Genomic DNA, 13,958 nt, shown 5'->3' on the forward strand with positions numbered 1-13,958 from the left:
AAAAAGTGTCTGTGGGACAGACGGGGTACCACAATTCTTTAGAGAGAATTTAATTATATGTAATCAACTTATTTATGAAGGTAGCTTTCTGGCACATCCATGTATTGTGTGTAGAAAGTTATTTTCCGTTGTTGGCAGTCACCAGATTTACTTCCTGTGTGATTCTTGTTATAAAAGATTGTTTGCACTCTTCTATCTCTATGGAGTCACAGTCATTCTATGGTTAGTTTATTTGAGTCTTGAAAAGCATTTACTTACCAGGACCTCTAAATTCACTTATGAACGCAGCTTTCTGTGTCAAGTGTTTTATTCCATACTCACACACATAGAATTATAAAGCCACACTACAACAGACTAACAGGAAGAAGTGTGTCCGCCTGTTTCCAGTGTGAATGCTACACTAAAAAAAAATAAAAACATACCTTTCTTTTTATGTGAAGAGTGGTATGTGAGTGGTATCAGTGTTATGTAACTTCCATGCCATTCCAGCCAAAAACCCTAATATTAAAATAGGCCTTTAAGGCTAGCTCAAGTTTAGCAAGTTGTAGAAATGTTTATTGTCATTAAAGTACTTCACTTGAAAAAATAAATAAATAAATAAAAGATTCCACTTGACCGTTTTTCAACGTTATCGTTTCGGCTGAAGAGAGACGGTGCAGCAAAGGGCAGAGGTCAGAACCCATGACCGCTGAGATAAGGACTTCAGCCTCTGTATGTGTGGCACGCCACCCCATGAAACCTTTTCAGGATTATGGATAACTCATACAGAAAATGACATAAAAGTAATACTTGTGTAGACATCGAAGCTGCTCATGAACGCACAATTCATTCTGGGACTGTAAAGCCCAGTGAGAGACTGGCCACAGTGAGCGGAGCAGATTTAGGGCTGGGAGCTAAATTAGTAGGCTTTGGTGAGAGATTGATGACGCGGATGTTGATGGAAGGTAAAGTACAACGACTATAGTGTGTGTAACTGTGTGTGTGTGTGTGTGTGGGGGGGGGGAGACAGCGATAGATGGATAGAAAATACAGAGGGGAAGGGAAGAAAGAAGTTGTCAAACTGAATTAGTCATCAGAAGTGCTGAGGTTCCTTCTCCAAGCCTGTCCACTCTCTTTCTGCACGCACATATGGATCTCCTATTTCACAACCACGCGCAGATTCTCCAATACACACAGAAACACACACGCCACACTTACACTCCAACGGGGATCTGCACAGATGTCATCGGAGGACTGTTAATCCCATGTTGAGCTCCTTTTTCCTTTAAGAGAACACCTAATTAACATATCCTTTTATATATATTTGAAGCAGATTTACATGTTTATTTGCACATATTGAAGATGAAATTGGCATAGCATTGTGTGTGTGTGTGTGCGTGTGCGTGTGCGCGTGCGTGTGTGTGTGTGTGTGTCCTGGCTTTGCAGCACTGTTTACACAATGTTACAGAGTGTTAAGCAGAGCTGTGAATGTGTGATTCACTGGAAGTGGGAGGAAGCAGAGAAGCAGACATCATTCCCGAGGCCCATAAAAAGAAGCCTTTAAAAAGGTCATTTATTTCCTTTATACGTCTTCTCTATTGTGCTCCTTCAGCCTCATCACAACTCTCAAATTTGAGCTCAATCCCTCATTTCTTTTAACTTCCTCATGGTTCCGACAACACGGCCATGTCCCGGTGGGCGTCCGCACAGAGAGAGTCTTCGGCTGACACCTCTCGACAGAGCCACGTCTCCGTAATTAGCAGACAGTGGCGGGAGATCATTGCTGGCTGCTACTGTAGCTAGGTGCGGTTCAGTGCACTATCTGCTCTGTAGTCTGCAGTGATGTGATGCAGCGGCAGCGTTACACAATAAGAGCAGCAAGTGAACTCTCTCACCAGCCTCGACGTCTTCCTGTCCTTGTCTGTTCTCGATCTGTGTCTCGCTTTGATTGTGTCTTCCTGCGACAGCCCTGGCTGTCTCTCTGCCTGCACACGCGAAGAGACGGATGAACCTGACCGGCCCCTTCGCTCTGTCTTTCTCTCTCTCTCTCTTTCCCCCCTCTCTTTTTTTTATTGGTTTCCTTGTTTTGTTCTGATCAATTCGAGCTCAAACCTCTGAGCTACACTATCTGGTCTTGTGCACAAACTGGTGCCGATACAATAAAAAGGTCCTCTTTTTCAACTCACATGCCGCGACTCAAGTCATTTTTGCAGAATAAAGCAACACGGACAGCTGTCTTTTCTGAGATGGAGAATGCATCTGCACACATATTATCGCGACAAAATCCTCCTGCAGTCGATGAATCTACATATTTTCATTTCAGGGCAATATTTTTAGATCAGTTAGACATGTTGAAACAAAACCGTGCTGTACTTCAAAGGAACATCTTCTCCTGCTAGACGTGCCATGAAAACAAAAGCTGTGATCAACTCCTCCTGTTGCCGTTTGTTTTAGAAAAGAGAGGGAAAAAAAGCCCGACCGCTGTTATTAATTACTCATCCACATATTATAGTCAGGATGCTGAGAAGGGCAGCCAGCGCTGTATGAGCTCAGCATATGAGCATGGATATGACCAGTCGCAGTGAGATCACTCTTGAACGCTCAGAGCTGTGATAGGAAGAAAGCATTGGCCTAGTTTGAGTCTGGCGTAATTATGTAATGCTTGAGTACCTGCAGCACCAGCAGCATGACAACTTCTGAATGTGAATCCAGGTTGTGGAGAGAACGGAGGGATCGTGCGAACCTCTCTTCGCAATCCCTTTTACGTGGTTTCGCAACTTAATCTTGAGCTGACATTATGCACTCAGTTTCTTTATTCAGCCTTCAACTTCCTTGTTTCGTCCTTTCATCTTATCCGCATATTCTTCCTCTATGTCCCAGCATCCCCTCCTCCCATCCCAGTCCTCTTCCTCTTTCTTCTTATCACCGTCTTCCCATCCTTTGCACCCCATCCTCTATTCTTAATGCAACATACCAAATGAAGGGTGGCTGTATGCAGCTGTGGGTTCTTTCCTCCAGACAGCATCTTAGAGGAAGGCTTAGCCACGCACACACTTGCACACGGGGAAAAAGGGAGGAAGGGAGGGAGGGAGGGATCGGCGCTGAACCTGAGTCTTTCATCTGTCTCTTATGCAATAGTTTTAAGATGGAGTTTACGCTGAGTCGCTTTCGTACGTGATGCAGAGAGACAGTCGAGTCTCCGGAAAAAGAGGGGAGATGACGTTGAACGATGTAAAAACACTGAAGCTCCTTTTTCCTCTCCCATCTCCTGTCCAGAAGGCGAAGCTCCATGCTGCCCTGCAGGAGAAAAACCGTCTGAACCTTGAGCTGATCAACCATCACCTGAAGGCATCCAAGTATGACCAGGTAGGGCGCGCTGTGACACGCAGCGTACCGGCATGCATTGCAAGGACACACAGAATGATGATCATTGGTCAACCAGACCATGATCAATGGACCAATCAATTGCATTTTGCACTACTGGTGATAAAGGGGCTACACAGGACATGCACAGTGTCTTATAAATGGCTGTTACATCGCTCGTTTGGTGGATTTTATCTCTACAGATCAATACGCCTGCAGCCTTGTTTTCTATAGTATATTCTTCATATTGCTCCTTCAAACACAGTGGATGTGTACATGTTGTACTTATGTTGTGTTTTTTTATGCACACACATCTAGTTACTGTGTGTGTTTCCTGTTACTGTGTCTTTATTGGTCAGCTTGAGTCTCCTACTTCACCACATGCACACATAAACACGCACACACATGTGCGCGCGTCCCGGCGGAGACAGTCTGCGATGGTAGGCGATTAGCTACCCTGGCGCTAATAGTTACTCTCACAGAGGGGGCAGATTTGACACATGTCCAGAGACTCTGCTCTGGAGCTTTTCGCTCCAGCGTGTAACACAAAAAAGATGCCATCTGTGCAGTGACAAGGTGGGCACAGGGATGAAAAGAGAGTGGGGCAAAAAAAAAAAGTGTAGGCCGATCCTGCCAGGCGTACAGTGTGGAGAAAGTGTGACCGCCTTGTAAGGGGGCCAGTCATGACAAAGACACAGGGGGCGTGTACAGTAGCGGTCTATGCAGAGAGAGAATGAAGGAGAAAAAGAGCGAGAAGGAGAGAGACAACCAGAGGGGGAAAAGAAACAAGAACATTAATAAGTAAAGAAATTATACTTTCTCGTAAAGAAAAAATAATCAGTATCTCATGATGGTTTTAAGGCAACATAAATTCAATAATGGGCTTTTAAATAGTGCTGATTTTTTTTTTTTGTAGGGCTTGTATTGCGCTGTATGTTTACTTCCCTGTGCTGTAGTTTGAGAGGTTATATGGTTTTATGCTTACGTAATACTGTTCATAATTCTCATGTGAGTCAAGCTCATCTGGCACAAGTGTGACAGACTCCAGCTTCAGTGATAAATTCTTCAATATGAATGAACTAATGTTCCTCTGTAACCGCCCTGTTCACTTTGCAGTAGCTAGCTTATCTTTTTGTGCGCTCATCACTTTCCGTTAATTAACGAGATGACTGGTTGTAGTAGAGATAATGAAAATAGTTCAGGCTGGGCGCTAGTTCTGTGTTAATCACTAGGTTCACATCCAAAGTGTCGGCCAGAACACCACTTAAGGCCACGGTTCCAGGGAGTATGATGAATGACAGGCAGAGAGAGATTTCACTGTTCAGCTTTGTTTACTTCCAACCAAGCAGCACATACAAATAGTGGTAACTGGTTGCTTCAGTTATGCATTTGAACGTGAATGGGTGTGTGTGTGGTCTCTATAAACAGAAAGAATAACAAAATACAGTATCAATAATACAGAATAACAAAGGACTTTACCTATATAAAGTAATATCAGTGAAATATAACACAGCAAGCGATTCAGTAATAATAAATCACATTTCTCTTTACACTAACTTAAACTATCAAACATAAACACAGAATGTACAGGCCTCTTTAACATTTCAGTCTATACAATACAAATCCTCTAACTACAAAAACCAGGATGCTTTTATTTTGAAACATGCAGACGAGCTGCTACATCCGGTTACCAAATTAGCGTAGTTGGAACGCAACATTAATAACAATACTCAATTGACATTAAACACTTTCGGCTCAGTCATAACCGTCTTAATACGACGTAATAAGGGTATAATGGACATGCCTCCAACATGACACATCTCACACTGACGCACAGAGTCAAGTGAGCAGAGGGACGTAAATTCGCCTGCATGCAATCAGCTATCATTAACGGGACCGATCATACCGCGAGCACGCAGGCTTCGACTTTCACTCAACCAACAACATCAACCAACAACATCAACATGAGTAACAATGTGATAACTATACAAGAGGTAAATACTCACACTTTCATTTACGCACACACAGCTTCTATAGAGTTAAAACGGCACAACCGAAGCTCTCTCGTCTGCCTGTTGATACTGCGGTGACACTAATTAGCATATTATGACTCATCACATGGGCAGGCTCACTTCTCGGGTCATCAGACATACCCCTAACTTTGGGCCTTTTCTACAGCCGCCCCCAAATGTAAACATTTGCTCATCAATAAAGGCAACAAAGTTCAATGGTTAAGTTGAATTTGCGGTGGTGGAATCATCCACCTCTTCTCCTGAAGGAAGTGCGGGAAGCACCACCAGTCTGGCTACTGGCCGGGTGTACACTCTCTCCTTTACTTTTACGTCAGCAGACCTGATGCGCCCGTCAGGGCTGGGATGAGTCTTGACAACCCTTCCGATTGGCCATAGAGCTCTGGGAAACTGTGGATCAGCAATCATCACCACGCAGTCCGGTGCAATGTCAGCTGGAGTAGCCTGCCACTTCTGGCGAGCTTGAAGACTTGGTAGATAGAGGCGGATAAAACGGGCCCAGAAGTGGTCTGCCAAGACTTGCGAATGCTTCCACCGGCGGCGGCTAAGGAGCTCGTTCTCAGGGTAGACTACCTGAGGTAGAGAACCATCTGGCCGCCCCATCAGAAGAACATTCGGAGTTACTGGATCCGGGTCTCTGGCATCTGAAGAGACATAACCCAAGGGCTTACTGTTGAGGATCCCTTCTACCTCAGTAAGCACAGTGATGAGCACCTCCTCGGAGACAGGCTGAGCACCCACTGTGGCATAGAGGGCACTCTTCACTGTACGTATCTCCCTCTCCCACACGCCTCCAAAGTGGGGAGCCGCCGGGGGGTTAAAGCGGAAGGCGATCTTTTGTGGTGCAAGGAGCTCTTGTAGTTCAGGAGAGATTCCCATGAAGGTCTCATGGAGTTCTCGCTCACCTCCCTTAAAGTTTGTCCCCTGGTCCGAGAACAGTTCTGCTGGCGTTCCTCTGCGGGCAATGAATCGACGGAGGGCCATCAGGAAAGCGTCCGTATCTATGCTCGTAAGAAGGTCCAGGTGAACTGCCCGGGTAGTGAGGCACTTGAAGATGATCCCCCATCTCTTCTCCCGACGCCTGCCCACCTTGACCTCGAATGGGCCGAAGCAGTCCATCCCTGTGGAATAGAAAACTGGCTTGAATAAGCGCAGACGAGCTGCTGGCAAGTCCGACATCTTTGGTACAGCGGGTTTGGCCCTCCATCGTTGGCAGTCAGCACAGCTATACTGGTGGCGCCGAACAGCCTCACGCCCTCGCAGGATCCAGAACGATCGTCGGAGCTCAGCGAACACCCGCTCTGGGCCTGGATGGCTGAGGCGGCGATCAAAGTCCTGAATCAAGAGCTTAGTTACTTGATGACCTGGATCTAGAATGACTGGGTGAAGAGCCGCCAGTTCGAGGTCTTCTGCTCGACGGAGTCGTCCACCAACACGGATGAGCCCGTCCTTCTCATCCAGTTCAGGAGACAGAGTGAGAAGTCGACTACTTCTAGGGACTGGCTTACCAGCTTTCAATAGGCTGTGCTCCTGCTGGAAACTATCCATTTGAGCCCTCTGGAGAATCAACTGCTCTGCTCGACGGTAGTCTTCAGCAGTGAGGTTATCATTAGAGTTGGCCGCCCCATGCAACCCCTGTACTGTCACATCTACCAGCTCTCTCCAAGAGCTGTGATGACTCGGGTCTGGAGTGGGCTGACTCGATACATCAACAGTGACCCCGCAGAAGATAGACTTACGCAACTCTGAGGTATCCTCAGCTTGGGGCACGGCGAGATCCTCTGGCCATGAGTCTTGCGATAGCAGGAGAAAGGAGGGTCCCTGGCTCCATCTGTTGGGCTCGACAAGCTCCTTCAGCGTTTTCCCACGTGTCAAGTCATCGGCGGGGTTCCTCGCTGAGTCAACGTATCTCCAGGCGTGCCTGTCAGTTAGCTCCTGTATCTCGGCCACGCGAGTGCCGACGAAGACTTTAAATCGGCAGGACTCAGACTTCAGCCATGTCAGCACCGTTGTGGAGTCAGACCAGAGGATTGTCTGATTGATGTTGATTGTGAGCTCCTTTTCCAGCACCCGTGAGAGCTGGGCACCAGTGAGTGCAGCACAGAGCTCCAATCGGGGTATGGAGTGAAGTCGCTTTGGAGAGACTCGAGAGCGGGCCATCAGGAATGACATATACGTTCCACCCTGTCTGTCAGTAGTCCGGAGGTATGCTACAGAACCATAGGCTTCTTCCGAGGCGTCGCAGAATATGTGTACCTCCCTGTGAAGACCTGAGATGTCCACCTCCTTTGGCAAGTATGGCCGGGGCAAGGTGACCTGAGACAGGATCTGCAGTTCTTCCTCCCAGGCCTCCCACTGCTGTAGAAGCTCCTGAGGTAGTAATGGATCATCCCATCCTCGGTGCTTGTCCCAAAGGTGCCTGACGAGTATCTTTGCCCTGGTAGTGTAGGGTAATATGAATCCTAGGGGGTCATATTGACTCGCCAACACTTTGTAGATGTTGCGCATCGTGGGTACACCATACTCTACACGACGATGCTTGTAGCCTAGGATATCAGCGTTAAAGAGCCAGCTTAGCCCTAGAGTGGATTCTGGGGCCTCTGTCTTGTTCTGAGTCATCCATAGGTCAACACTAGCAGAGCGGCTCTCTACTGGCAGGTGGCTTATCACATCTGGTCTATTGCTGGCCCACTGTCGCAGTTCAAACCCTCCAGAGGCTAGAAGGGCTCGTAGTTTGTCGACAAGGCACCTCGCCTCGGTGATGGTTGGAACACTCTGGAGACAATTGTCCACATAAAAACACTTCTCCACTGAGAATCTCACCTCGTCATCTGGCTGGCTGTTATCAGTGACATGGCGCTGTAAGGCAAATGTGGCACAACAGGGGCTACACGTCGTTCCAAACGGTAGCACCTGCCACTCGTACACTGCAGGAGGCTCTGCTAGACGGACATCTCTCCAAACGAATCTGAGCAGGGCACGATCTTCTGGGAGGAGACGAACCTGGTGGAACATGCCTCTGATGTCTCCACTGATTGCCACAGAATGCTCTCGAAAGCGTAGCAGGACTCCCAGAAGCGATGCTCCTAAGGTTGGCCCAGGCAACAGGTAGTCATTCAGGTTCTGCCCTCGATACTGATAGGAACAGTTGAACACCAGCCTATTCTTTCCATTATGGCTCACCATATGGTGTGGGATATACCATGTCTCTTGGCCTTCCTCCACTGGTGCCTCAGGGCCACACTTGATGACAGAGCCTGCCTTGATCAGTTTCTCCATCTCAACTCGGAAGGATTCAGCTTTGGCAGGGTCTTTAGCCAATCGCCTTTCTACACTTCGTAGACTGGGGATGACGGCCTCTTTAGTGGCCTGAAGGAGCGGCATGTCCTTTCGACGGAGCAGTGGGGTGGCATAACGTAATATGCCATCAACTTCTACCCTGGTGGTTTTGGCCTCAAGGATACTTATGGCCTCTTGGTCCTGCCTTGAACGTGTGACTATCTTCTCACTTCTGAATGGAACAGTATCAACCTGCCATAGTCTCTCTACGTGCTTCATCAGCTCACTAACCTGAGGTGCTACTGTGGTGAATAGGCACTGCTGTGGTCGGTTGAGGTGGCAGACTACACTAGCTGGGCCCTGAAGTGTCCAGCCCAGCCTAGTGTGAATGGCGGCAGGCCCTCCTGGAGGTCCCAACCTGACGGGTTCGATAGGTGTGACGAGATGGGGGTGGTCACTCCCTATGAGAAGCAAGGGCTCCACTCTCGTGAGGTCACGGATAGGAAGGCCAATAAGGTGCTTGTACTTCTGCTGAAGTTGCTTAAAGGGGTAGGTATGGTCGGCTAGCCCGATGCGAGCAGAAGTGAATGCACCTGAAATCTTGAACCTTGTCTTTGGCTTTGCAGGAGAAGAGACTGTGAATGACACTGATTCACCACTGAGGGTCTGTACATCCTGTCTAATTGTACGTAGAGGTAGGTCCTCTGGGGTCCCCTGCACACCTAACTTCTCCGCCGCATCTGGCAACAGCATAGTCCTCTCTGAACCATCGTCCAATATGGCAAAGGTGTTGAGTGTTCGGTCACCATGGTGAATGCGGACACGGACTACTTTCAGAAGAACTCGGCTGCCTTCCCTTGGTCTGTCTAGGTAGAGTACCTCAGTTGTAGCCCTTGTTCCGTGGTTCTCCACCGTGGGTGTTGTCGCTGACTTAGGTGGTCTCACATTGACCTCATGCAGCACCTGGAGATGCTTCCCCTGGCAGAGACTACATGGCCTTTTCAAGTTGCACTGGGCCGCCTGGTGTGGCCGTGCACAGCGCCAACACCTTCTATTATTCTTTATCCATTCTGTTAGCTGCTCTTTAGTTAGCTTAGATACTGCTATACATTGACTGAGGTAGTGCTCCTCATTGTTGCAGAATGGACAGTATGGCCTGCTTTTGTTTCCTTTAAAGTAGCTACCTGACACCGGGACCACAGGGGTCCTGGCAGCTTCTTCCACACCGTGGAGGACAGTGATGGATCGCTTGCCCTGTCGTCCTTCAGATTTTGCCCCCAGCTTCTCCCTAGCACCTCTCACCGCTAACTGCCCTTCAGAGTCCTGGCACCAAGACTCATATTTCAGCCATTCGGAAAGGTCTAGTAAGGTGTGGGACCGTCTGCCCTGATGAAACATGCAGCGACGAAACTCTGCTCTCTGTTCAGGTGGCAGCTTACTTAGCAGACGAGCAACATGTGAGCCACACTGTAATTCGACTTCTCCATCGGGGCCTAATGTTCTCAGCATTCCCACAAGTGACTGAATCTGGAGTGCAAACTTCTCAAATGCAGTAAGGTCTCCACGTCTGATGTCTGGGCCGTCCAGCACAGCAGCTATCCGCCTCAACGCTATCTGATGTGGTTGGCCATACTTGTCATTCAGGGCAACCATCGTGTCTGAGAAGGGCATCGGAGAGTTGAGGTAAGCATCAGCAATTAACTTGGCCTCTTCTAGGTGTAGATGATCGACCAACACCTGGTACTTAAACAACTCAGTTGCAGTCTGTGGTAGGAGGTTCTCCAGTGAGATCTTGAGCCGTGCAAACTCACTAGGGTCCCGACTTGAGAAGTTGGGAATTGTTGGGCGTGGTCCATGGTAAGTTGGCTCTGGATTGCTTCCTTGAGGTAGTCCAGTAGGCGGTTGGTGTGACCATGGCATGCTTGAGTGCTGCTGTGGCAGGACTGAATTATATCCAAGCCCACTCCTGTGACCACCATAAGCTGCAGTAAACTTGGATCTAACTATAGGACCACCGTATGGCAGTGGTGGAGGCTGAACAGGCTTGAACCAGGGAGATGGGTAGGTATTATCATACTGTGGCCTCATTGCAGGAGGGACATCACGAGCTGAGTTTGGGAGTTGTGGTTGACCCACAACATGGTCAATGGTTGGGGTTGGCATCTCTTCCTTAACACCGTAAAGCTCCTCTAGTCTCCTATTAAGGCGATGCAGCTGGGGTGGGTTGCTAGGCGGTGGTACTTCATGTACCTGTGCTAACTGTGGTGGCGGTGCAGGCCAGTCGTCCTCTTCTCCATCATAAGATCCACTTGCTGCCGGTGGCTGTGATGGCTTCACCATTGACTCTGAGTTGTGAACATGAACAGAAGATTGCGTCTGCATTTTACGTACAGCATCCACTAGTTGGCTCATTTCCGATCGCAGTGTTCTCAACTCATCTAGCTCTGATGACATGCGTCTCTGTGTTTGCTGAATCGTGTGTCTCTCCTGACGAATGCCCTCTAACTCTGCTCTATAATCCTCATATGGCCGTCTGGGGTGCAGCGTGCGAGGTAAGGGAGTGAAGTGATCTGGTGACCGGTACCTAGATTCTTCCTCTGAAAACTGTGGGGAGACAGGCTCGTTTTCACGAATGTGCCGTTGGCCCAGACTCTCATAGCTCAACTCCATCTCCTGGAGAATAGCATCCCGCCTCGGCAGGTGACTAGGTGTCGGGGAGTCATAAGGGGAGGTTAGGGAGCTCCTTACTCTATTCCCCTGTTCTGGCGTCTTCACCTCCTCTCTGGGTCTCTGACTGATGTGATCCACCTCGTAGTCTGCATAGCGTGCAGGGAGGCGAATGTCACGTCTGGGGCGTGCACCACGAGCATCATACTCCGGAAAATGATCCATCTCTGACGTAAACCCAGTGATCCGGCTCGAAGGACCATTAATGTAGTAGAGATAATGAAAATAGTTCAGGCTGGGCGCTAGTTCTGTGTTAATCACTAGGTTCACATCCAAAGTGTCGGCCAGAACACCACTTAAGGCCACGGTTCCAGGGAGTATGATGAATGACAGGCAGAGAGAGATTTCACTGTTCAGCTTTGTTTACTTCCAACCAAGCAGCACATACAAATAGTGGTAACTGGTTGCTTCAGTTATGCATTTGAACGTGAATGGGTGTGTGTGTGGTCTCTATAAACAGAAAGAATAACAAAATACAGTATCAATAATACAGAATAACAAAGGACTTTACCTATATAAAGTAATATCAGTGAAATATAACACAGCAAGCGATTCAGTAATAATAAATCACATTTCTCTTTACACTAACTTAAACTATCAAACATAAACACAGAATGTACAGGCCTCTTTAACATTTCAGTCTATACAATACAAATCCTCTAACTACAAAAACCAGGATGCTTTTATTTTGAAACATGCAGACGAGCTGCTACATCCGGTTACCAAATTAGCGTAGTTGGAACGCAACATTAATAACAATACTCAATTGACATTAAACACTTTCGGCTCAGTCATAACCGTCTTAATACGACGTAATAAGGGTATAATGGACATGCCTCCAACATGACACATCTCACACTGACGCACAGAGTCAAGTGAGCAGAGGGACGTAAATTCGCCTGCATGCAATCAGCTATCATTAACGGGACCGATCATACCGCGAGCACGCAGGCTTCGACTTTCACTCAACCAACAACATCAACCAACAACATCAACATGAGTAACAATGTGATAACTATACAAGAGGTAAATACTCACACTTTCATTTACGCACACACAGCTTCTATAGAGTTAAAACGGCACAACCGAAGCTCTCTCGTCTGCCTGTTGATACTGCGGTGACACTAATTAGCATATTATGACTCATCACATGGGCAGGCTCACTTCTCGGGTCATCAGACATACCCCTAACTTTGGGCCTTTTCTACACTGGTGTTTCGGCTGAGGGACGATTCTGCTCCGATCCTGTGAGGCCACCTTTTAGAGGGAACCAGCTTAGCTCGAGGCCTCTGACTGATGAAGAAGGGAGAGTCAGAACGCTCCAGTCAGCAGCTCTGTCTCATCAAGGCTAAATGGAAATGTGCTGATTAATTTCTCCTTAGACTATGAACTCCAAATCAACCCTCCAGTTAAAAAAAAAAAAAAAAAAAATCCCTATTCATAAAGTAAAAAGTAGGTCTGCTGCAAGAACAAACATCATAAAAAGTGCATGCTTGTTTTGTCTTAAAACAAAACAAAACAGAGTCATGGGTACACTTTGAGCTACTTCAAGTCAAACACCGTTTCCTCACTTTGTTTTGTTTTTCTGTTACTTTTTTTATGCAGCCTTTTACATCCATGATGTTTATAATCCTCTTAACCTCCTTTCTCCTTCTTGTTGTTTTCTTGTCCTTCCCTCCTTTTGCATCTGGACTCGTTCTGCTCATTTAGGTGCAATCAGACTATGACCAGCTGAGACAGACGTTCGCTGTAGTGAGCCAGGAGAGAGACGTGGCCCAGCAGCAGAGGAGCCAGCTTCAAGGCAAAGTGGAGAACCTGGAACAGGTTCTAAAGGTGAGGTGTGCTTCATTTCACCTCGCATGTTATGTTTATGTTTTTCTCATCTGTGATTGATTTTCATCTGTGCCTTTATTTCATTTTTCAATATGTGACATCCTGACTTTTAAGAGAGCAAAAATCAAATACACCCAATGTGAATGTATTGTGGAGTACTGATGGCTTCCTAAAAAGTGAGTGAATTAAAACTCCCTCTGGATTTGTTGTTCTTGGGATCCGTGTTCACATGGATTAGTCTGCTCTTCCATCAGTTTGTTTACGTTTCACCTTAGAGGCTCAGAGGCTTTTTTTCCTCCGAGTGAGCCCATCCCTCACCAACTGTGAGTGTCGAGGGAAGCTGTGTACACAATCTTGTTGTGTCTAGGGTCTTAACAACAGAGTATAGTGGCAAGAACCAACAGAAAAGATTTTCATGTAACAACCATAACGAGTTTGCGATACTTTTGGTCACTTGAAATCGATCACAGTTTGCCGCGGCCTCTACCTTACAATATCCCTGCTAGTGACTCACAATAGGAGCGTTGGGGGAAGTAGGGAGGAGAGGGAGGAGCAGAGGGGTAAAGAAGATGTGTCTGAAGAGAGCATGATATGAAAGCCTTCAAGACATAATAGTAAATAAAGTTCACTACATCAAGTTTGATCGTAGTAGATTTGATTTGAGACCCATTCAGCCAATGAGATCCTGTCCCTGAATCGTCACTCAATGGAGTTTTTCTTCTGAATCTGTTTTGACAAAGGCTGTCG

At 47.3% G+C, this 13,958-nt stretch overlaps 1 protein-coding gene across 5 annotated transcripts in view; it reads left to right on the forward strand.

Moving 5' to 3' along the window:
- The first annotated feature begins 1,371 nt into the window (after positions 1–1,371).
- The window catches only part of rimbp2a (RIMS binding protein 2a), a 42,000-nt gene continuing 29,413 nt past the window's right edge, over positions 1,372–13,958 (forward strand). For all 5 annotated transcript variants that reach the window (XM_079364529.1, XM_079364530.1, XM_079364531.1 and 2 more), the window contains exons 1-2: positions 1,372–3,345; positions 13,089–13,211. In XM_079364529.1, coding sequence (XP_079220655.1) covers positions 3,157–3,345; positions 13,089–13,211 — 312 coding nt within the window. In that variant the 5' untranslated portion in view covers positions 1,372–3,156. The remainder of the gene's footprint in view (positions 3,346–13,088; positions 13,212–13,958) is intronic.

This window comes from Symphodus melops (genome assembly GCF_947650265.1).
Source record: "Symphodus melops genome assembly, chromosome: 16".
Classification (NCBI taxonomy): domain Eukaryota; kingdom Metazoa; phylum Chordata; class Actinopteri; order Labriformes; family Labridae; genus Symphodus; species Symphodus melops.